Raw genomic sequence first — 25,520 nt, 5'->3', positions numbered from 1 at the left:
AATAACAGGTTCTTAGCACTGTAAGTTATTACCTAATAATGGAGCCCAGCTTTACTATCTTATCAAACTATAAGTACAAGAAACTAAGATCATTTTGAGGTAGCCAACAATTGCCCTTATGCCTTAACTTACAATATTTTTTTTTAAAGCTTGATTTTACAAAAAGAATGTTTGGCCTATAATACATGTCTGTTTTTTTATAGTATTACTTAGGGTCGAATCTTACCATTTTATGAAATGTTGAGGCAGTCATGGATTGGATTGTTTAAAACTCTTTGCAGGGCCCAAGTTAACTACTTTGGAAAACAGGTTCTTTTAATTCTTTATAGGATTTACCAAAAGAAATTTAAAAAAAAAAGATCTATCAACACTGCTTTGATTTGAAAGAATACAGACTTTTTATTAAATGATATACCATGAATTTCAATCAGGAGAATTCCAATTTTCTCCTGTATTATTGGTCAACTAACCACAACGTAGTCTATACTGTAATTAGTCTCAGAACACATGGCTGTAGTCCATGTTCTATGATTCATACATTGCATGGCCTTGGGAAATACCCTTAATCCTATATTCTTCCATTTTCCCACTTATAAATTAAGGGGTATATTAAATAATCATTTAATCTTTGTTTCAAAGTCACTAGCAGCCCCTCAATTCAAAGAATCAAAATGATAAATTATTAATAGAAAATATCTACAGATACATGTTGAAAAAAGAACTAATTCATCATAAGCCAAGTTTTTGAAGCTTCATGTAACTGTTCCCGTTAAAACTATAATCAACATCTTAGATATTAATATTGAATCTACATTTTCACTCATCTTTAAACACCATGTTTTATGAAAAATAAATTAACCCATAAAATTACCTCTCTTGATTGCTTTAGGCTATTCTTAGGAACCCTGAAGCCATGAATAGTGTCATCGAAGCATTTAATAAAGAAGAGGCAGCTATCAGTGGATTTCACCTTGTAAAGAAATCAGTAAGACAACATTCATTCGTGCATACATAATATTTAAAGTATTAATGTGGCTTAATAACATCCAATTGAACAATTTAAAACACTAATAAAAATTGTGGAAAATACTGATACATTAGGTGTATCAAATGCACTGTAGCTTCATCAAATCTGTCTTTCTCACTCTTAATTCCTCAAGGTAAATATTTTTTAGAACTTTATTTATTTATTTTTATGTGGCACTGAGGATCGAATCCAGGGCCTTGCATGTGCTAGACAAGTGCTCTACTGTTGAGCCACAATCCCAGCCCCTCCTCAAGATAAATATTTATAGTTCATTGGGTGTGTAGCTTTAGTTCTATTCTTTCTGTTAAGTATAACCTGGTAGGCATTTGGGCTGTAAAATCCTCTATATACTACAGCTCCAATTTCTTCTTCATGCACTCTCTTGAATGTTTTGTTTGTACTGAGTGTAGAAAATGTTTAAGCTGAATGTAAAAGAATGAGTAGTTAGATAACATTGTTAAAGAAGGGGAAGGGAAAGAGGATAGAAGAAATTAGGAAGAATTTTTAAATGTGAGAGCTGGAAAAGAAGAAGGATATTTAAGAATGGAAAAGAGAAGACTTCTGCTTCTAGACCCTATAAGTAACTGCCTCCCTCCCTGCACAAAACAACTACAAAAGCATTTTGTAACCCCCACCCCCTTAGACACACAACAAAAAGCAACCACATAAAGAAACTGTGACCAACCTCTAACAGACTAATAAGGAACACAAACTCTTGGAGGAAAAGGAATGAGAAGCTATGGAAATTAGTCTCTCCCCACCCCCACATGGTGTTTCTCCTGGCTAAGTGAAGTTCCTGTGTTATGTGAAGCAACAAGAGTACATGTGGAACAACCAGTTTTTCTGTGGAACAACCAGTTTTTCTTTCTTTGGGAATTAATAAAACAAGCTGGAACTGCAAACACTAGAGAAAGAAAGAGAATCCCCCAAGAGAGAGGCAGGATGTATCTCTTCATATCTCTAACTCATCCATAAACCACACATGCAGGAAAAGATTTAAAGCAGCTCATACAAAAACAGCCTACCCAAACTTGCACTGGAACTGCTGAGGCAAGAAAAAGACTAGCTAACACAAAGGAGAAAACATTCAACAAAAAAAATCAGAATCCAGAATCTCCAGAGCTTATCATTGATAATATTAAGGATACAATCCAAAATTAGCTGAAAAATGAGGAAGCAAGAAATTAGAACACAGTTACAAAAGAAAATCTAATTAAAAAGCAGAATTTAGGGCTGGGGTTGTGGCTCAGTGGTAAAGCGCTAGCCTCGCACATGTGAGACACTGGGTATGATCCTCAGCACCACATAAAAATAAATAAAGATATTTTAAAAAATAAGCTGTTCTTATTTTTAAAAAAGCAAAATATGTCAGAATGGACAATATAAACCAAAATGTATATTATCTATAAGACACAGAAAAATAAATATAAAAATACAGATTGGCTCAAAGTAAATGGATAGAATAAGAGACGTTATTGCAAACAATTAGGCCAGAGTGGTCATATTAATATCAGACAAAATAAGATTTTGAAACAAAAAGTGTTATAAGGGATAAAGATGACTAATGTATAATGTCAATTAAGAAAACAATCATAAATATGAGTCTGATCCATAACAGGGCAAGAAATTTGCAATTCCACAAGTATAGTTGGAGATTTTAACACCTCTCTCAGCAACTGACATAACAGCCAACTAAAAACTGAAAAACAACTGGGTGTGGTGGTACATGCCTATAATCCTAGCAGTTTAGGAGGCTGAGGCAGGAGGATCGCAAATTCAAAGTCAGCCTCAGCCATTTAGTGAGGCCCTAAGCAACTTGGCAATACCCTGTCTCAAAATTTTAAAAAGGCTGAGGATGTTGCTCAGTAGTTAAGCACCATGCATTCAATCCCTCTTACCAAAACAAAAAACTACCTCAGCAGCAATCAGGAAAGGCCAACATCACAGCATATGAGGTCTACTTACTTTTGGGGACAAGCAAAAAACTCACAAATGAGCCAGAAATTTAAAATCTCTTAAAAATATGCTTTAAAAAAATAGCCAGACATGGTGGTACACACCTGTATTCCCAATAACTTGAGAGGTTGAGTCAGGAAGATAGCAAGTTTGAGGCCAGCCTTAGCAACTTAGCAAGACTCTGAGAAACTTAGTGAGACCCTGACTCAAAATAAAAAATAAAAAGGGCTGGGGATGTGGCTCAGGGGTAAAGCACTACTGGGTTCAATCCCCAATACAGAAATAAATAAATAAGTATATTTTTAACAAACTGGACAAGGCAATACAATAAGTTATCAAATAGGAAGCATCAATAGAAACAAGTTATAAAAAAGAACCAAATAGAAATCCTAAAGTTGAAAGTCACAAATAATTGAAATGAAGAGTTCACTAAGAGAATCAACAGAAGATTTGAGATGGCAAAAAAAAAGAATCACTAAAGTAGAAGATAGATCAATCTGAAGAACAGAATGGAAAAAAATAATAAACACTAACTCAGAAAACTATAGGTTGTTATGTGTACTAATAATCAACTGGAATCACAGAAGATCATGGAAAGAAGAGGTTGAAAATATCTCTGAAGCAAAAATGTTGAAAATTTCCCAAGTTTGATGAAAATGTTAAATCTATATTCCCAAGAAGCTTAATAATTCTCTATATGTTAAGTCCAGAGAGATTTACACTTAGAAAGATCTTAGCCAAATTGCTGAAAGACAGAGAAAATCTGAAAAGTAGCAATAAATAAAATGACTCATCAAATGAGAAACAATAGAGGCCAGAGGTAGGAAGGGGGAAAAAAATTCCAAGTGCTGAAAGAAAACTTCTGTCTTGCAAAACTGGTGTTCTGAAACAAAGAGAAAATAAATAAAAACAGAATTCCTTGCTGTGAACAGGCACACCTTACATGAAAGTGTAAAGGAGGTCTGTTAGGCTGAAAATGACCCCAAGCAAGAAATAAAGAGCACGGGTAAAGGTAACTGCACAAGTGATTTTTATAAAGAGTATAAACATATTTTCATCAACTGATTTCAAATAACATAGTAGTTATAAAATAAATACAGTAAAATTAAAAAGTGGTACACCAATAATATTTCTAATCTGAAGAAACAGAAGAGCAGAAAAGCATAAACGTAGTAATAACAAAACAGTAAATATAAATCCAGCCATATCAATAACCGCATTAAGTGTAAATTCATTAAACATTCTAATCACAAGGCAGAGATCATTAGATTAAAATAGAAGAAACCACTATATACTACCAACAAAAGATAGGCTTTAGATTCAAAGACACAAATAGATGTAAAAGATTGAAAAGACAGTCATGTACCACATAATGAAGTATCAATCAGCAACAGGATATGATGATGGTCCCAAAAGACTATATGGCCAGTGATGCAACAATCTTGGTTCGTGTAAACACACCCCGTGATGTTCACAATGATACAATCACCCAAAGAGACATTACTCAGAATGTATCTCCAGTCCTTAAGCAATTAATGATTGTACCACGTGACCATGTGAGAGCTGAAGTGATTGCGGTAATTATTTAGGGGGACTGAGTTTGTCTCCACTGAACACATATATCGAAGTCTCAACCCCAATGAGACTGTATTTGAATCTTATGGACATTATGTTCAGTGGAATAAGCCCATCATAAAAGAACATATATTGTACGATTTCACTTACATGCGATATCTAGAGTAGTCAGAATCATAGAGATAGAAAGCAGAATGGTGGCTGCTAGAGGCTTCGCAGAGTATGTGTGTGGGGATGGCTACAGGCATTAGTGTTTAATGGATATAGCATCAGTTCTGTGGAATGGATGATGTTCACAGCATCACAACAATGTAAGCATACTTAATGCCACTAAGCTATACACTCAAAAACAATTAAGTTCTACATTATGTGCATTTTACAATTTTTTTTTAATTTTGGGGATTGAACCCAGGTCTTTCTGCATGAGGCAAATGCTCTACCATTGAGCTACATTCCTAGCCCCACAATTTTTATAAAAGTAATTTATAGTTATACACTCCGACATAAGAAAAAAAGATCTCAATAATCTAAGCTTCTAAGGAAACTGGAAAGAGGGTAGAGCCTGCTTTATCGAAGTCACTCAATTGAATGCCCATTAGCTTGCACTGATTTATGATTCACAGATGTTGGCTTTATCAGACAATTATACAAAAAATAGAAAGTTTTAAACAAAGTGAGACATAACATGGCATAACATAATCAATTCCACTGAAGCTAAAGGCCAAGAAATTTAAAAAGTACAAAGAGTTAACTTATGCAAAACATGTAAGAATGAGAATAAAGGACCCTACTGAATAAAAACCTTTGCATTAAATAGATGAATCGAGGGCAGGAACAGAAGAGATTTCACCAACAGAAGGAAAAAAACATTAGATGGATAAGATTACAGAGGTTCACTGGCTCTCTGGTTTCATGTCAAAGGAGGTTGGGGTGTGAGGGCACTGAAGGGGCCAGGTTCTTGGACCTCCAGGGTGTACTGTAGGGGACTAAGCTAGAAACAAGCCACACTCATCCCACCAAGGGAGTCCCACTGGTCCTGAGAGAGTTTGCACAGAGAAAGGCAGGTGGTATGATAGACAGATAGACTGCTATGGTAATGCTGGCAACCCTAATGGACTTAAAGCCAGAAACAAGAAAGTATGTCTGGGCTTTAGACAGATCAGTCTCTAAAGAGGAAAACCTGCTTATTCTCGTGGCTAGTAAAACAGCTGGAAGTGAATAGAGAGAACCTAAGACTGCTGATTTTGACACAGGCTTTTAATTCTTCTTTAATACAAAAAAAAAACCTTCTAGCATCTAGATTCATCTAGATTCATGAAGACACCCACACCCACCAAATGTTAAAAGCTCTACATAGATGTTTTTGGATCACCCATTTTTCACATCACAATATGTGGAGATAAAAGCTGATTATATACATTTTTTTTCCAAAACAGATTCCACATCTTTAATTTTTCTCAAATTAAATACATACAAGCACTTTCGAGGCCATTGCATAGAATCTCAAGATTTTACAGTTTGGGGCAATCATTTGTGGAACTGATTTCACAGTATGTGCAAAAGATGCATATCTCATCTTACCGTACATACTGCTTGAGTGAGGTGTTTGCATCCCTGGCGATAAATATTATGGACTGCATCAGGCCTTCAAAATAATCAAGATAAAAGCAAGAGATAGGTGAAAAAATGTAAGGTTTTAAATTTATATACTGAAAGTTAATAAGTGTAAAGATTATAATACTTACTGTTTCCTATACCATGAAAGGACTCCATGTTCCAACACTACCCAGAATAATCTCCAGCCAAAAAATCTTGAACTCTAAAGGAGAAATGACAAAGATTTCCCAAGCTGACACATACTTGATTGATAAAAAGTAATTAAGTTCTAACAGTTTTGTCTGAGTCTTCATCCAGACAGTAGTACAGAACATTAAAAAACATTCAAACATGAACTGAGGTACTAAGTGTAGTAACAAAAACATAACACTTCAGGGTGACAGGAACAGAAGAAATGCTACACTGGTGAAATCAATGAGGAGTACATTTATGGTTACTGGTCAGGAATATTTATGAAAATATACCATCTGTGCACTTCAAAAACAATTTCCTCAAAGTTGTTTATAAATGTCTAATAGAAAAAAATATCCTAATTTTATATAAGTACACATGAACATAAATATATAAAAGGATTGCTTGCAACTGTGAAAGAAATTATGTGCTATAATGTGGTTCATCCTAAAAGTAATTCCTAAGCACAAAGAAGTTTTTAGAACCAAAAGAATTTCATGTGGGAACCCTGTAATGATTCAAATATAATTCTTCCCAAGTCCTCCATGGGTTTGATGTTCATAACAAAAATAATACTGTAATTCTATAGTTTAGTGAGAAAAAAGTACTCTTCCAATTCCTTTTTTGTAGATTCTTAATCACCTAAAAGTATTAGACCATCAAAACAAAATAAAGCAATTGATAACAATCAGGTGAAGCTACTTGAAGTCCAAAGTGTAAAAATCACTTACATTTTAAGACACAAGAATTACCAAATCACATATACAGATGCTCCTCAACTTACAATGAACTTATAGCCCAATAAGTCTATCACAAGTTAAAAATACTGTAAAGTCAAAAATACATTTAAGGGCTAGGGGTATAGCTAGCTCAATGACAGAGCACTTGCCCAATATGTGCAGGGCCCAGGATTCCATCCCCAGCAAAACACACACACACACACACACACACACACACGGGGTGGGGGGGGGACATGACACTTAATACACATAACCTACCCCAATATCACAGCTTAGCTAAGCCCACCTTAAATATGCTCAGAACATTTTCATTAACCTGCGGTTGGGCAATATAATTTACTACAAAGCCCATTTTATAATAAAGTATTAAATATCTCATGTACACATAGAGATGGGCATTTTGTAGTAACAATGGGATTCAAAAAACAAAACATGCTGAAGTCATAGCTCAGGGGCAGAGTGTATAGCTAGCATGGGCAAGGCCCTGGGTTTGATCTCCAACTCTGCAAAACAATAAATAAATAAAAAAATTTAAAAAACAACAAACACAGTTTCCAAAACTTCTGGCAACACAGCACCCAGTATAGTCTTGCTTGCTTCCCCTCATAATCACAAAGATGACTAGGAGCTGCAGCATGTCACCAATGCCCCAGCAGCCCAGAAAAAGAGCAAAATCCAAAGTATTGTTCCTACTGAATACAAATCCTTTCCATATAAAGCTGAAAAAGGGCAAATCAATCTAGTTAATCAAGAACCAGCTGTACTTCAGAAATGACTGAAAAGTTTTTAAGAGAAATGAATTTTTTTTTTTTTTTTTTTGGTATCAGGGATTGAACCGGGGGAGCTTAACCACTGAGCTATATCCCCAGTTCCAAGACCTTTTCATGTTTTATTTTGAGACAGAGTCTTGCCAGGTTGCTGAGGCTGACCTTAAACTTGGGATCCTCCTGCTTCAGCCTCCCAAGCAGTTGAGATTACAGGCGAGAGCCAAAGCACCCACATCAGTTTTTCATTTATTTATTTTTTTATTTTTTGGTACCAGGGATTGAATTCAGGGGCACTCTCCACCACTGAGCCACATCCCCAGCCCTATTTTGTATTTTATTTAGACAAAGGGTCTCACTGAGTTGCTTAGCAACCTTGCTTTTGCTGTGCTGGCTTTGAACTCACAATCCTCCTGCCTCCAAAACTACTGGGATTACAGGAGTGCACCACCATACCCGGCTCAGAATTTCATTCCTTTTTAAGACTTGGTAATATTTCATTGTATGCATTTACCACATTTTGTGTTCTCAATTCGATTACTGATAGACTTAAGCGGTTGCCACCTTTGGGTTATTGTGAATAATGCTGTGATGAACATTTGCACACAATTAAGTTTGAATTCCTCTTTGAAATTCCTTTAGCACATAGCCATGAGTGGAATTTCTGGTCATATGAAAATTCTGTTTAATTTTTGGAGGAACTGTGAAGCTGTTTTCCAGTGTCTGCACCATTGGACATTCCCACCAGTGGACAAGGGTTCCAACTTCTTCACATCCTTATCTAAACTTGTTCTTTTCCATTTTTGTTGTTTTGTTTTATAGTCATCCTAGTAGATATGCCCAGAACAATTTGATCCTTAGAATCTGAGCAGCAACTTTCACAAGCAGCAATGTGAAAGAAGGAGATTGGCCATTTTGGATTTGAAAATACACTGACACATCAGATGCAATGGCAGTGGCCTGTAATCCCAGCAATTTGGGAGGCTAAAGCAGGGAGATTTCAAGTTCAAGGCCAGCCTCAGCAACTTAGCAAGACCCTGCCTCAAATTTTTAAAAAATTTTCTAAAACTAAAAAAAAACAAAAAACAGCTGGTGATGTAGCTCAGTAGTGGAGCATCCCTAGTACCAAAAAGAAAAAAGAAAAGACACTGATGCCACCATTTTAAGGAGTTTAATCTAGGTCAGCTTTAACTATAGATGTTTACTGGTGGTCTCATTTTATGTCCTGTGACATAAAGAGGGGGCAGTGGGGACATAAAAGTTACAGAGATCCTCCTCACTTGTAAAGATGTTAACTGGTTCCTGTTAAGGGACAACATCAAGTAAATTGATGAGTTACCCATAGGTGGCAATAAAGTATGGACATGTAACAATCAATATATTCTATACCTCATCTGTAAGGAAGTTTTCCAGAGTTGAAGACAAATATCAGGGGACAAAATTCAGTCTCTGAAACAACTCGGTAAGACTCAAATTAACATTCACTTTTCGAACTCCCAACCCTCATATCAACTCAATATTATAGCCAATCATGTTGATTCTCTCTTCAATGAGAAAATAAAAGCAATTATAATGGAACCCTCAGATCTCTTCTTCACAGACTGCCCCCTGTCTATTCTCCTGCTGTCTCAAGAGAGACCCCCACATCTTTTTCAAGACCACCTGTCCCTTGTGGCTTGCCCTCCCAGTGGTGCCAGGTCCCCTAGGCTCTCCTGTCCTTTCTCTCTGACATCTTCCTTTTGAGGCCACAAACACCTTTCCTTCACTAAATTCCTGAAACCCAATGTTTCTACTGGAGAGCCCCTGACATAGTGAGCATGGAGCAAAAGAGGACTCCCCATAGCAGAATGAGGTCTGGAAACTAAAAAGGAAGAGCAATAAAGCAATAGATCCAGAAATGGAGTTGGAGGCGAAGGTGCATCAATGGAGGAGGAAATTTAAAAAGCCATATGAACTTACCTTCCAGAGAGGACCTTCATATCGTTTCAAAGTTTTGTAGATGACCTATCAAAAATACGTTTTGTTAAAAATGCATCTATATATTTCAATATTTTAGAAAAAATTCTAAAATTATTATGTACATTTAACCCATTATTACATACCTTGTTACCAACAAGAATATGTTTCATCTCAGCACCCTGGGCAAGGTCAAGAGGTTTCTGTTCTGTATAAAATACAAGGGGAAAAAGCCACAATGAGCTCAATTGTACTATAAAGTTGATGCTGCAACTGCAATTGAAGCATCTTCATTCTTCCATCAATTACACTACCCCATTTCTACCACCCTACTCTGCAAAACAATCACCTATGGGAAGTTGCCATCTCAATTCTTTAGGGTCTCATTTTTAGCAGCTACTAACCCAGCAAATCAGATTAACCTCAGAACACTCTGAGATCTGTCAAGCTTTTTGGTCTTAAATCACCATTTTCCAAGATTGCTGTAACAAATTACCACAATCTACCAAATTATATTGTTATATTTATTTATAATGTATTTATAATATACCAAATTATATTGTGCATGTGTGAATATGTAACAATGAATCCCACCAGTAAAAAATCAAAAAAAATTAAAGTTACACATAGTTTAAAACAATATGAACAGATTATAATTTAGTTATTTAAACATTGTATAAACTTAAATCATTACGTAGCCCTTTTATAAATTGCAAACACTTGACATGTATTGGCAACTTTTTGTATACATTTCTTTCTTTTTTGTGGTGAGGGAAAGTACTAGGGATTGAACACAGGGGTGCTTAACCACTGAGCCATCTCTCTATCCCTTTTTATTTTATTTTTTAAAATTTTAGGACAAGGTCTTGCTAAGTTGCTTAGGGCCTCACTAAGTTGCTGAGGCAGACTTGAACTTGAGATCCTCCTGTCTAAGCCTCCCAAATTACTGGGATTATAGACATATGCCATCACGCATCGCACATTTCTTTTCAAGAGAGTCTATTATGTGTCAATCGCCACTGTAGGCACTGGGGATTCAGCAGTGAACATTAAACAAAAATGGGATAGGAGGATAGGAAAAGAACAGAAATAAGGAAAGAATGTTAGTGATTTAAAAAGACATATCAGGCAATGAACTATATTATGCCAAGATTTTTTAAATGACAGATTTCACAGACTGGATGGGATATTTTAGATTGGAGGTTGAGGGACTCACCTGGGAAGACCTTCCTAGGAAGGGATATTTATACAGAAAAGGAGTGAGCCTCATGAAAACAGAGTGGAAAGGCATTCCAGCAAAGAGAAGAGCTAATGCAAAGGACTTCAGGGAGGCAGAAATGAATTAGTGGGCAAGAGATCAAGTTAGAAAGGCTATACCATACAAGGGCTTTACATGCCAGACATTTGTGAGACAGTATAAAAAAACAGAGTTTTAATCTAAATATGACAGAAAGCCACCACAGCGTTTCGAATAAGAGTAAGATGATCTGACTTATGTTTAAACTGTCAAAGTGAGTTTGAGCTATTTCATAATGTTAAGAAATTACCAGGCTGGGGTTGTGGGTCAGCAGTAGAGCGCTCACCTAGAACACATGAAGCCCTGGTTTCGATCCTCAGCACCACATAAAAATAAGTAAATAAAATAAAGGTATTGTGTCCAACTACAACTAAAAAATAAATGTTTTAAAAAGAAATTACCATATTAATAGGATGCTATTGTGCTTCTGTTAGTAACTCTGATACAAATTCACATACCATACAATTTACTAATTAAAGGTACACAATTAAATAGTTTTTAATATGTTCAGAGTTGTACTACCATCATGTAATTTTTAAAGGAGTGCTTAGCTATATTTGACACACTGAAATATTTACAGATGAAATGGCATACTATCTGGAACTGCCTTAAAATAATCCAGGTTGTAGGACAAGATATAAGGAGAGAAGCCATTACTGAGAATTCCTGAAGGAGAATGAGGCACATATCAATTAATTATACTATTCTAGTTTTTAAGTTTTAAGAATCTCCATCACAATATTTTTTAAAAGGTCATTGTAGAGGCTGGGTGGAAAATGGCTTATACACATGAGTAAGAGAAAAATCAGAGACTAGTAGTGACTCCAATAATGCTGGTCAAAGGCAGTGGTGGTTTGGACTAGACATTCAGAATTCAAAGAGATGGTCTTTAATATAGAGAAGCATATGGGTTTGGGATTTACTTTAGAGTCAATTTATAGAACTGCTAATATATAAAACTGGAACTGATAAAAATTATTTCTTTGTGAGGAAAAAATATTTTTAAACATTAACCAAGAAAATAATCAGTCTAGTTTTTCTAACTACCAAATAGAAAGATGACTTATAAAGGTCTGCAATTCAGTGTTACTTTCACTCTACCTTAGGGCACTTTTGAGAAACCATTCCTTTAGGCAGAGGGAAAGAAGATAATATGATTTATATCATAAAATTCTGTCCTAATACCAAAAATAAATTCTGAACTCCTGCTAACTAGATGAAATCCCATGACAGAGCCTCATTTTTATACTCAATGTCTAAAGTACCTGACATACAATAAGAACACAATGAAATATAATTTGAATTAAGCAAAATAACTTCGCTACCTATATGAGCTCCATAACCAATCATTTCAAAAATGTATATTTCTTATTGACTGAGATAAGTAAAAAAGATGGAATATTTTAAACTTTCATGATATATATTTGTCCCTTAATGGGAAAATTCAATAGATTCCATTTCTCTCCAAATGAATTTCCACAGAATACAATTTTAATTAAATCCCAACTTTTTCAGAAAGTTTTTCAGGAACCTAAAAGAATAAACAAATAAGAAGGTCAAAGAAGATCCTAAAAAATAAAGTAAGAGAGTGGGGCTCAGCAGCAGCACACTTGCCTGACATGTGTGACACACTGGGTTCGATTCTTAGCACCTCATATAAATAAAGGAGAAATTTATTTTAAAAAAAAAAAGGAATAAGGGGAAAACTTACCAGACATTAAAACAATCATTAAAAGTAGAATACTGGGGCTGAGATTGTAGCTCAGCAGTAGAGTGCTTGCCTAGCCATGTGTGAAGCACTGGGTTTAATCCTCAGCACCACATGAAAATAAATAAATAAAAATATTGTGTCCATCTACAACAAAAAATATTTTTTAAATGTAATACTGGCAAAGGAAGAGACAATTAAAACAGGGCATAAAAAGAATTTTTTTTAACTTTCAAATATTTTTATTTATTTGTTCTCACTACTTATACATGACAGCAGAATGCATTTTAACTCACTTTTACACAAATGGAGCAGAACTTTTCATTTCTCTGGTTGTGCATGATGTAGAGTCGCACCATATGTGCAGTGATACATGTACGTAGGTAATGATGTCCATCTCATTCCACCATCTTTCCTGCGCTCATTCCCCCACCTCTTCCCTTCCTCTCCTTTGCCCAAAGTTTCCCCATCCATCCCATGCCCCTGCACCCATTGTGGATCAGCATCCACTTATCAGAGAGAGCATTCAACCTTTGGTTTTGGGGGATTGGCTTACTTCGCTTAGCATGATATTCTCAAAATCCATCCACTTTCGTGCAAATGCCATAATTTGATTCTCTTTTAATGTTGAATAATATTCTATTTTGTATATATACCACTGTTGCTTTATCCATTCATCTACTGAAGGGCATCTAGGTTGGTTCCACAGTTTAGCTATTGTGAATTGGCAGTGTCACTATAGTATGCTGATTTTAAGTCCACTGGGTATAGACCGAGAAGTAGGATAGCTGGGTCAAATGGTGGTTCCATTCCAAGTTTTCTATGGAATCTCCATACTGCTTTCCAGAGTGGTTGCACCAATTTGCAGTGCCACCAGCAATGTATGAATGTACCTTTTTTCCTCCACAGCTTTGCCAACACTTATTGGTGCTTGTATTCTTGATAATTGCCATTCTGACTGGAGTGAAATGAAATCTCAGTGTACTTTTAATTTTCATTTCTCTAACGCAATGGGAGCATGAGGGAAGAATGCATTTCAACTCATTGTACACAAATGTAGCAGAATCATGCGATTGCTAGAAATGTTGAATATTTTTTCATACATTTGTGATTGATTGTATATCTTCTTCTGAGAAGTGTCTGTTCAATTCCTTAGCCCATTTATTGATTGGGGTTTTGTTTTTGGTTTTGGTTTTTTGGGGTGTTTTTTGAGTTTTTTTATATATTCTAGAAATTGACGCTCTATCTGATGTGTGTGTAGTAAAGATGTTCTCCCATTCTGTGGGCTATCTCTTCACATTATTGATTGAAGAAGTTAAATTCTTAAAATGTATGAGAAAGATATGACATTAATGGAAAAGGAGAGATTACTTGATAAGGATATAAAATGATTAGCAATGTGGGACGCATATCAATTTTCATGCTCAAAACCCTAACCCATACTTGTAAAGGACCAAGCCCCTCATCATTCTCTGATATCACCTACTGCTCCCCAGCACATCCTGCTCTAGCAGATTCTTTTTCCTCAAATACACCAAAAGCTCCCTTCTCACGATTTTTGACAGTTGCTTTCCATGAATGTTATTCTGCCAGATCCTTGGGGATTAGTCCCTCTTCAGATCTTTATTCAAAGTCACTGCAGAGAACCCTTCCATCCTTTCTAAAGGCAACAGCCCACTGCTATCACTCTCTATTCCTTTTTATTCTATTTCTATTTTTTTGGACCTTACTGCCTGATAGCATGTATTCAGCTTTTGTCTATTACCTTCCATCAAAATACAAGCTCCACACAACCCACCTGAATCTAATGTATGAAATATGATATGTCAAGAGCTTTGTAATGTTTTGAACAACCAATAAAAAAAAAATGATGAAAAAAAAAAACTACAAGCTCCAAGAGAACCAAGGGCACTGGCACACATCTGTGGTCCCAGCTACTCAATAGCAACCTTTTAATGTTTAAAGGGGAAGATTTTTTCAGTTGAGAATAGTATTTGTATGAAACCATGTGAAGACTTTAATAAAATGGTAAAAAGGATTTTAGGAATCATACTTTAACATCCATTTTTTTCAGTTTTGCACCCATTTTAGTCCAAGCTTTTAGGGTTCCTCTGCTCCAATATTAAGGCAAGAAAACAACTTTAGCACTTAACTAATAATAATAAAATTATGTATACTGTGGCTTCTCACATTGCTGGATAATTCATGAAGCCCACTAGGGAAATCCTTTTCAGATGCCTAAACCGTCCTTTCATTCTTTTATATATTTACCTTTCAATGTTAATTGTATGTAAAATGCCATTAATCTTAAAAGGTAATCACAATTCTTCAGCTAGTATTATAATTCTTACACACATCTTTCTACCTTTTTTTAAAACTTTTTAAAATACCTTTATTTATTCATTTATTTATTTGTTTGTTTTTAAGTGGTGCTGAGAATCGAACCCAGGGCCTCGGATGTGCTAGGTAAACGCTCTACTGCTGAGCCACATCCCCAGCCCCACATCTTTCTACTTTTAGTATACATAAAAGTATTCATAAACAAAGTTATTTTAATGTTAAATATGGCTTTAAATTGAATTTACTGTACAACTTAGCTATCCTTCTACAATTTGCTCTATTCAAAATTTAGCCATGCTGACACATGTATCTCTAGTTTTATCTATTTTAGTATTATTCCAAGGACAATCCACAGTAGATTTAAGCAGCTAGGTTTCTATTTTAAGTAGATCTAAAATAAACATCATAGTATATACCCCCTTATCTTCATGTAATTTTTTTCCATGAGGATGAATTTTAATCTAGATTTAATGTCTCTCTCTGAAGCCTTTAATCACATGCTCATTTTCCCCTCTCCTGTATATCTTCTTTAGTGAAGTATCTGAACCTTTCAAAACTGGGTTGCTTACTTCCTATTGATTTATAAGGGGATTTTTATACAGCTTTAATACAAGTCTACTGTTGTAAGCACTTTCTGCCAATATTTTCTCCCACATAGGAGCTAGCATTTTAATAGTACCTATTAAAAAGAAAAACATTAATTTTTACAAAGTCCAATTTATCAATGTTTCATTCATTTGGAAATCTCATATTTAGGAAAATTTTTGCCAAACCCTAAGTAAGATTTTTCTGGATTTAAAAAAAAAAATTTATGGGTTTAACCAGTTTTCCATTTCTGTGATCCATTGAAAGCTAATTTTTATATCTGGCATGAGGTCAGGGTCAAGGGGCACTGTTTTGCATGCTGATATTCCATTTTTTCTAATACCACTTGTTGAAAAGTTTATCCTTTTCCAATGACTCCTTAACACTTCTGTCAAAATCCATTGACCATATATATATATGGATTGATTTATGGACTCTCTCCTGCTCCATTGATCTATGTTATCTATTTTTTGTATCAATACCACACTGTCCTAAAATAAGATTGTGTACATCTCCTAAGTCTTTTCCATTTACATATAAAAAATTTATGATCAATTTGTCAATTTGTATCAAAAAAGTATGCTGGAACTTTATAAGGATCACACTGAATCCTTAGATTAATTTAGGGACAACTGATTCCTCAACAATGCTAAGTCTTCTGATTCCTGAAAATAGTACACTCTTCCATTTATTTAAATTTTCTTATATTTCTCTCACCAATTTTCTGGTTTTTTTCAGTGTACAAGTTTTGTACTTCATCAAGTTTCTTAGTAAGTATTTCATAAAATCGTAATACTATTATAAATGGCTTGGGTTTTTTCAAGTTCAGTTTCTGAGTAGTATTGAAAAACATAATTGATCAAATAGCTAAGCTATGTTATGGAACCAGTCTAGGTGCCCTTCAACAGATGAATAAAAATATGGTATATATACACAATGGGAAATTACTTAGCCATCAAGAAGGAAGCTGGGCATGGTGGCACACACCTATAATCCTAGCAGCTTGGGAGGCTGAAGCAAGAGGATCCTGAATTCAAAGACAGACTCAGCAACTTAGCAAGGCCCTAAGCAATCTAGTGAGATCTTGTCTCTAAAGAAAATATTTTAAAAAGGCTGGGAATGTGGCTCAGTGGTTAAGCACCCCTGGGTTTAATTCCTGGTACCAAAAGAAGAAGAAGAAGAATGAAATTATGGAATTTGCCAGTAAATGAATAGAATTGAAGATTATCATGCTAAGTGAAATAAGCCAATCCCAAAAACCTAAAGGCAGAATATTCTCTGATATGTCGATGCTAACACACAATAAGGGGTTGAGGGGAAGAACAGAAGTTCAATGAATTAGACAAAGCGGAATAAAGGGTAAGGAGGGAGATGGGAATAGGAAAGACAGTAGAATGAATAAGACATAACTTTCCTATGTTCATACATGAATACATGACCAGTGTAATTCCACATCTTGTTCAACCACAAGAATAGGATCCTAATTAGAATAAATTATATTTCAGGCATGGATAATATGTTAAAATACATACTACTGTCATGTATATATAAAAAGAACTAAAAATATACATATAATTGATCTTTTTACACTGAACACTAGTTCACTATTAATATGGATGATCATAACAATCTGTGAGTAAAGACAGTTTTACTTTTTCAATGACTTTAGTCATTTTTCTTTATTACATTTGCTAGGACTTCCAGTGTGAGAATATGAATAATAGGAATAGAGGAGAGGAATTAACTCCATTATGGCCAAAAGTAGAGCCTCTCAATGTTTAAAGATTGTAATGTATATTGTATCTTTAAAGTACATGGAGTTTAATAATCAGTATGAAAAATAGACACGTAAAATCACCTCTTTCTCATGGCTGGCCTATGGTCTTAGCATTCTTTAACCACTCAAAAAAATGCGCCTCTGTCATCTGTCAAGCTCCCATATGTGCATGCTTTCATTTTTAAACTACGTGGTCTGCTCCTCTACCCTGAGTCAATACCCAAACCAATATCTTGCTGAGAGATCTTATTCATCTCATGATTTTAATTAACTCTTTGTGCTAATAATTCCCAAGTATCTTTCTTCCCCAGATTTTTCCATTAACCTCAAATTTCTATTTTCAAATGTCTCACTTGATTTATATAATAGATATTTCAAAATTTAAATATCTTTAAAAGCCAAACTCCCTTTGGATCAGCTGCTAACTTGCTACCTTCCCTTCCTCAATAACTAAAGGCATTTACCAAACACTCAAGTCAAACTCTGTCATCCTTGACCACTTCACATCCAAACCATGATGAAACCCTGGCCACTCTACCTTAAAAATGTATTAAAAACCTAACCACCTGTGTTGCCACAATCCTACTGAAGTCGACACCATCTCTCACCCAGATTATTCCAACAGCCTCTTCCTTGCTATTCTTCTCTGTCCCTGCCCTCCTGCAGTCTATTCTACTTACAGCTAGCAAGATGATATTATGTAACTTAAGTCAAATTGTATCACTGCTGCACTCTAAATCCCCCATCTTCCCATCTCACATAGATACAAAACTCCCTGAAAACAGTGGCTTGCCTGCTTTGCTTTCTTCACTGCTCCAGATCCCGAGTATCTGGTATTACCCAGCACACAAACACTCAAGTATTTGTTGAATAAATGAGTCTTAATTACCATAGGGTCATTAGTCCTTTTATCCAGCAGAATACCCCAGGTTATCTTCCCTTTTTACATTTTGAACCTTTGACTTTCTTAGAATTGCTTTGAGTTCATAAATTAATTTTGGGAGAACCCCTAGCTTTTAAATGTTGAGTTCTTCTCCACCCAAAACATGGTAGGTCTATTTTTTTAGATGTTCTTTTATTTTGTGTTCATAATTTCCTCCATAAAAAACTAAGCATTTTTATCAAATATATACCCACTTTTTTTTGCTATTACCATAAATGTTATCTTTTAAAAATTACATTTTCTGCCACAATTAAATCTTCAAGTTCTTTTTCTACCACATATTCTTCCTTAAATTTAAATGCTTAAATTTCCCTTTGCCTTAAAAAACCTCCATTTGAGGCTGGGGATGTAGCTTACAGATAGCACACTTGCCTGGTATGTGTGAAGCCCCTGAGTTCCATCCCCAATGCCACACAAAACAAAAAAAAATAAATAAAATTTTAAAACTCCACTTGGCTATGAAGCCATCTGTTCTTAAATGGAAGTAGTTAAGTAGTGCTAACTCAGCTTCTTCACTTCCTACTCAATCCTTAAGCCCTAACCTAGCCTTTGTTCAACAATGGTCCAGTGAAAACTGCTCTTTCAGAAATGACCACCACACATTGAGTCAATGAATTCCACAGCTCTTCCTCAATGTTTATCTTCTTCAGTCTAAGTTGAACATGATACTAATAACATCCTACCCCTTTGCTCTGAATTTTTTCTCTTCTTTTGGCTTCCATTAAACTGATTTTCTTTCCCTTCTCATGGGTATGTCCCCTTCTCCATCCTCCAATTTCTCTCTTACCTTTATTCCAGGAAGAACTTGTATTCTATTTTAGGGATATAGGGAGAGCCTCTTGAGGGAAGCAGAGTTTAAGCCAGCTCTTGAAGTGAGCATAGGGTTTACCATATGGATAAGTAGAAAAAAGGAATTTCTGGCAGAAAGAATAGCATATGCAAGCTGGGTTTAGTGGTGGACACCTGTAATTCTAGCAACTTGGGAGGCTGAGGCTGGAGGACCACAAGTTTAAGACCAGCCTGAGCAACTTAGCAAAACCCTGCTTCAAAAAGGAAAAGGGGTTGGGGATGTAGCTCATTGTCCGAGAATACCTAGGTTCAATCCCCAGTATAAAGAAAAAAAAAAGCCAAGTAAGGAAAGCATAGTTAACCACAGAGCCTTGAATAGTTTGGTGCATTCAGAGCTGTACTGTCCAATATGGTAGATGCAAATCATATGCAGTAATAGGTACCTGAAACGTGGCTATTCCAAATTGAGGTGTGCTGCAAGTGACCTTCCAAATTAAGGGGTAAGATGGCCTGCCATTCCAAGGCTTTCTACTATATAAGTCTAACCTGTATGCAGTAGTACCTAATACTGCTCCTCTTATGTTCTCTTGGATGTGACAACCTGGAGATATCTCCTAAACTTATGTTTTCATCTTCATGTTTTTTTCATAATCTTTTCTCTGCCAAGAATACCCTTTCCCAAATTTCGTATCATAAGGAATCAAAATCTTAATAAAAGTATTATGTTTATAGAATTAGATAAAAACCTAAGGATACGGCCTTTTGTTAGAGATACAAATTGAAGCATTTAGACATGATTTTTTTAAACAAATCCTACTAGGATTTCAGAGTCTATATCAAATACCTACTCCTTCATGTGAAATAATTTTTATTTAACCCAAACCTTCAACAAACACACATATTAGAACATATTATGTGCTATATGTTGCTCTAGGTGCTAGTTAAACCTGTTAATAAAATGTTATCCCTGGCCAAATGAGGTTAGTCTTAAGGCAGACAGTTCCATAAGATAACTATTACAATGAAACATAATTTAGGCTCTGATGGAGCTGGATACAAAGTCCTTCCTACAGGAGCACTGACAAGTCCTAATACAGGCTGGTGTCAGGCAGAGGGAAGCATCCTAAAGTGACATAAAAGGCCCTCTTGGGATATTCCCCCTTTAATTACCCAAGACATTTCTGGTAGCTTCTTTTCTGTTTATCCAATTCTGTCTTGGATACAGTCAAGCATGTACCCTAGACTCCCAACATCTGTAGATTCCATATTTGCCAACTTGCCCATTGCTAAATTTATTTAACACCAAAATTAATACCTATGGTGATTTCTTGGTTATTCATGCACATTCTCAGAGTGGGGAAACGTTTTGAGTTGCCCAAGACTCATTTTCCCAGCTTGTTCTACAAGTTGAGCTAGAACAAGGTGATACTTGGTTCAGCTCTCATAAGGAACAAGTGTCCCTGCTGTGGTTTATATTTAGAGTCACATTTTTGTGTTTTTGTTGGCAACTTTGATGTTTTAAATGGCCCTAAAGCACGGTGTTGAAGTACTGCCTAGTGTTCCTAGCTACAAGATAGTGATGTGCCTTCACAGAAAACACAACTTATCCAAGCTTCATTCAGGCATAATTATGATTTCGTTACTCATGATCTGAGTATTAATGAATCAACTATATTAAATAAGGTGTTTTTAAACAGACCCACAAATGTTACAGATCAGTGGGTGAAAATGTGACGAGAGGCCCCCAGGAACCTCCTGAGCTTCTAGGAACAATGGTTCAGAATTCATTAATTCAGTATTGGTGGCAATGTTCCAGGACATAACTACTACAAACAATTGGAATCAACAGTACTTATCTTTCCCTCAAGGGTCAGATCTATCTTAGTCATCACTGGTGCTTCCTTTGGCATAGGTAAGCAATACCAAAGAGTTTAAATCTTAACTGAAAAGAAAACTAATGTTTATTATTTCTTTAGTGAATGCCTTGACTTCAAAAGTAGAGATCATACAGTTTAACAAAGGCTGACTACTAAAACAAAATAATCTTATATAATATTGACGCATTTTATGGCTTCAGAATGACCAGCAAAGGCTTTCGTCAATATGCTTACCATTTTTGTTCTTCAGATTAGGATCTGCTCCACTTTTTAGAAGTTTTAAGGCACACTGCTTGTGGGCCCGGTAGGCTGCACAATGCAACGGTGTATTTCCTAACTGATCCGAACAATTAACATCAGGAGGATTAGGCCTGTTGAGCTACCAATGAGAGAAATGCAATGCAGAATTATACATCAAAAGCAGACTTTCTCCCAGAAGGTGTTCAAGCAGAGCCTGGAGAACAGCAGGACTGGTTTGGCATTTAGACTATACATGACTTCTGGCTCACTAAACCAGCCAACCCTACCACTCCTGTGCTTGTCCCACAAATGCCACTAGATCGCAGGCCTATGTCCAGTTTCCACAGCCCTTGATGACAAGACACTACACGCTATGCCAGTGACACCCTATCCACCCCTGGCATTAAAATTTCACCAAGTGTGCTTGCTCCTACCAGTTCTGCATTTATTTCACACTCGTGACAGCAAAGCTACGAATCAGGCTACCATGAACAGTCCCTGAGGAAAGTTAAAACCATAGATGTTAAATGTGTAAATGTCAAAGTTCTATTGAATTTGTTGTTCCCACCTTACTGTTTTAGGAACTTCTTTATATAGTCTCCATTTCACAAAATTTTAAAAAATGTTTCAGGCACTAAACTTAGAAACTAAAGGAGCTGTTTCAAATAAAGCTGAAATAACTTTAAAGCAAATGGCAATACTTCAGTCTTGAATTCAGAACAAATTTAGAGTTTCATGTTTAATGAGACTATGCAGGAAATGGAAACTGGAAAGTAGGTCTCCTAGGAGGAAAAAGAAAGTATGCAAAGCTTTTAATCTGCACTAACATGATATAATATTCTGAAATACATCCCTTTTTTCTATTTTCTAGAAGGACAGCATTCCTTTCAGAAATTACTGCTCATCAAAATTAGGGAGAAAACCTTACCACTTTAGAGAGTCCTACATATTGTGTTTAAATTTTAAATTGGTTTAATCCAAAAAAATAATTTAAGTTGTCCTTACATTAACTATTTTCTATTAAAAATTAGATTTTTATCCATCAGGTTTTCAGCAGGGGGTGGAAATGTAAATCAGAAATTTAGAAAAACAAATCACCATTTAAAATGTGTCCTGTTTAAACTTTACCATGTTGTTAGACATTTAAGGACTTTTGTCCTATTATTATAATCTCTGACACTTTCAGTCCTCTGTTCATGAAATTATAAACTTTACATTAAGTATAAAATTTCTTGAAGAACTGCCTTTTGCTTATTGTTGTATTACCAGAGCTGTGAGTTCTGCTGTTTTGCCTTCTCTTGCTGCTGCTAAAAGCAATTCTTCAAGCTTTCTTTGTTGTGTCCTTTCTACAGCTGCAAAAAGAAAACAAGTATGATTCTGCTACCAGTCAGTATCCTATTAGCACCTTAATTACAAAGACATATAAAGAAAAATGTGGTCATAGTGAAAAATGTTTTGAACTGTAATTCAAATGCAGAATATAGACTCTCATCCTTTCAGATGAGTTCAATTTCCTTCAAGTTTGATGGAATTTGTTTTAAATTCAGTGGATTTTGTTTTATTCACCATAATACTCAACAAAATTATGAATTACTTTTGTATAGTGAAATACTATTATGTATCTATCTGCTTGGAAAGGTAGATAAACTGTGTTCAGACCTTCCAGAACCTTTTAAAGGGAAGAGAAAAATAAGAAATAGCATTGGTAGAAAGATGAACAAATCACATAAACATATGCAGATAGGTTTTAATCTACTTACATACTTCCACATATTATAAAATTTATTCTATTTAATAAATATCATAACACTACTACCAAGTGCTATTCAATACACTTAAAAAATATTAACTCATTACATCATCCTACCCACCCTGAAGTAGTTGTTACTATGCTAATTCTATGGACAAAGAAATGGAGGCATCAGGAGGTCAGGGAACTTGGCCAAGGTCGTGAGGTGGAGGAGCTAGGCTGTGAATTTAGGCAAGCTGGTGCCAAAGCCCATGCTACTTTCAAATCATGTTTGCATGAAAAGAGCAACTGGCAATCTAATCTAAGAGTAGAATAATTTCTCATTTCTGCTAGATTTGAATTCTGTTTTGACTTACAGAAAAGAAACAATTTCATACAAAGTTTAGTAATCCCATTTAACACACATATACAATATCCTATGCAAAGGCTCAAGAGAGGATTATTCTCCTGGCAGTTTTCCTGGCTAAGACGAGTCATGGGCAGAGAAACAGGCTGGGGAACCAGAATCCTGGGGAAACAGATGAACATTTTTTAACAGTAATTACTACATGCTAATCCTTGATCCAGATACTATGTAAACCACTGCATTTCAACTACAGAGAACACAAACTTTGAATACAGGAAAAGTAAAAACCAGTTTAGCTTTGTCTTAAGAAATGATGAAGTAACTCAGAATCATCATCATCTATTCTCACATTTTTGCTTCCATACTTGGACTCTGTCTATGTAGGCGCTCGGAGGTTTTAATAGGAACTACTATCTTCCATCTTTCCTTTCACTATGAACTCTTCAAGAGCAGTAATCCCCTGGTACCTGCCTCCACTACTGCATTATCCTGACCTATAACTTATTCCTTTAGTGTCTGGATGGATCCCAGAGCCTCATGCATGCTAGGCAAGCTTTCTATCTTGAGCTATATCCCCAGTCCTCTCTCAGAGGTCCTTTAAGTCTAGCACCTGTTCTTAATTCTTATGTATCCAGGCATTTATAAGGTACTCAGCACAATACATATCAGTTGTTAAATAATGCTTAATAATTTCTGTTTCACACTTCAGGGAAAGGATATAAAGAATACCCTAATATTTTTTTTCTAGATTTTCTAGGCTCACAAATGAGAACAAATAGGAATTTAGAGTTGAAAACCCTGCATATGTTCCTGTAAACTTCCTGTCCTATGTTTATTCAGAGCAAAGACTGCTGATCCAGTAAATGAAAAGCAAATACTCCAACTTCAGGTGATGGGGCTCCTAGAGTGCTGATAACATTCTCTTTCTTGCTGTGGATGCTGTTCATAAGGACACTGTACTTTTGTGAAAATAGTGGGCTGCATATTAATGATATATATTTTTATCTCCATGAATACATCTTAAGGAAATACTCTAAATCCAAAAAAATATTAAAATTTAAATTTAATAAGATACCAAACTCTTTCATTTCAATCAGAATCCAGAGTTAGTTGGGATTTCAGAGGTCATGAAATCTACCTTCACCTTAATAGACAATTATAAACTTTCACAGGTTTGTAGTAGTACACATTGAAATGCAGAATACCTGGTAAATTTTGATGCTGATAGAAAATCACAACTTCACAATCACCACAGAAATAGATAATTTGGACAAATATTATCAATGAATGTTAAAACCACTGACTGAAAATTTATTGGTAAACAAAATACATTATGTGGTCTTAAGTTTCTCCCTCAGTTTATTAGTTATAAAGGGAAAAACATAGAATTCCAGTGGACCACCCAGTGATCAGAGTTAACATCACCAATAATGGAACAAAGTGACATTCTGTGTCTCCTATGAGGGCACAACCTCACCTATACAATATTCCTGCCAAAAAAAAAAAAAAAAATGCATACCCTGAATCTGATCATATGAAACAGAAAAACCCAAATTGAAGGACATTCTATAAATAATTCCACAATTGCCTTCCTCTTCTAAAAGGCAAACATCAAGAAAGGGGCGGGGGGAAAGCCTGCAGAACTGTTTCAGATACAAGATGACTAGAAAGATGTGAAAATTAAATACAACATGGGACTTCTGATTAGATCCTGGATTGGGTGGAAAATGCTACAAGAAGTTTTTTTACACAACAGGCAAAATTTATATATAAAAAAAACATATATAATATTGTTGAGTACCCCTTATTCAAAATGTTTGGGATCACTTGTCAACACTAATTCAAAAATCCAAAATGGAAAATACTCAAGGATCCAAAAACTTTTTGAGCATCATGGTACTCAAAAATTTTTGCATTTTCAAGCAATTCCAATTGCAGATTAGGGATGCTCAACCTGTATATTAATGTAAAGTTCCCTGAGAGTGATCACTATGAAATCAGCCCTCCATATTCATGGGTTTCATATCTGTGGATTTAACCAACCAGATTGAAAATAATAAAA

At 35.4% G+C, this 25,520-nt stretch overlaps 1 protein-coding gene across 9 annotated transcripts in view; it reads right to left on the bottom strand.

The window, feature by feature from the left end:
• The window catches only part of Osbpl1a (oxysterol binding protein like 1A), a 220,357-nt gene that overhangs the window by 138,467 nt on the left and 56,370 nt on the right, over window positions 1-25,520 (bottom strand). For 5 of the 9 annotated variants that reach the window (XM_058578262.1, XM_046433512.2, XM_046433521.2 and 2 more), the window contains exons 6-12: window positions 22,629-22,714; window positions 21,357-21,501; window positions 9,953-10,014; window positions 9,810-9,854; window positions 6,304-6,377; window positions 6,140-6,203; window positions 872-970 (exon numbers count right to left, since the gene is read on the bottom strand). In XM_058578262.1, coding sequence (XP_058434245.1) covers window positions 872-970; window positions 6,140-6,203; window positions 6,304-6,377; window positions 9,810-9,854; window positions 9,953-10,014; window positions 21,357-21,501; window positions 22,629-22,714 — 575 coding nt within the window. The remainder of the gene's footprint in view (window positions 1-871; window positions 971-6,139; window positions 6,204-6,303; window positions 6,378-9,809; window positions 9,855-9,952; window positions 10,015-21,356; window positions 21,502-22,628; window positions 22,715-25,520) is intronic. The other 4 variants (XM_058578263.1, XM_058578266.1, XM_058578265.1 and 1 more) reach the window with 2 other exon arrangements.

Source organism: Marmota monax, unplaced genomic scaffold (assembly GCF_021218885.2).
Source record: "Marmota monax isolate L192 unplaced genomic scaffold, Marmota_monax_Labrador192_F-V1.1 WCK01_AAM20220418_F8-fsc00126, whole genome shotgun sequence".
NCBI lineage: Eukaryota > Metazoa > Chordata > Mammalia > Rodentia > Sciuridae > Marmota > Marmota monax.
Note: the sequence above shows the minus strand (reverse complement) of the source record. Positions and strands in the feature narration are given on the sequence as shown.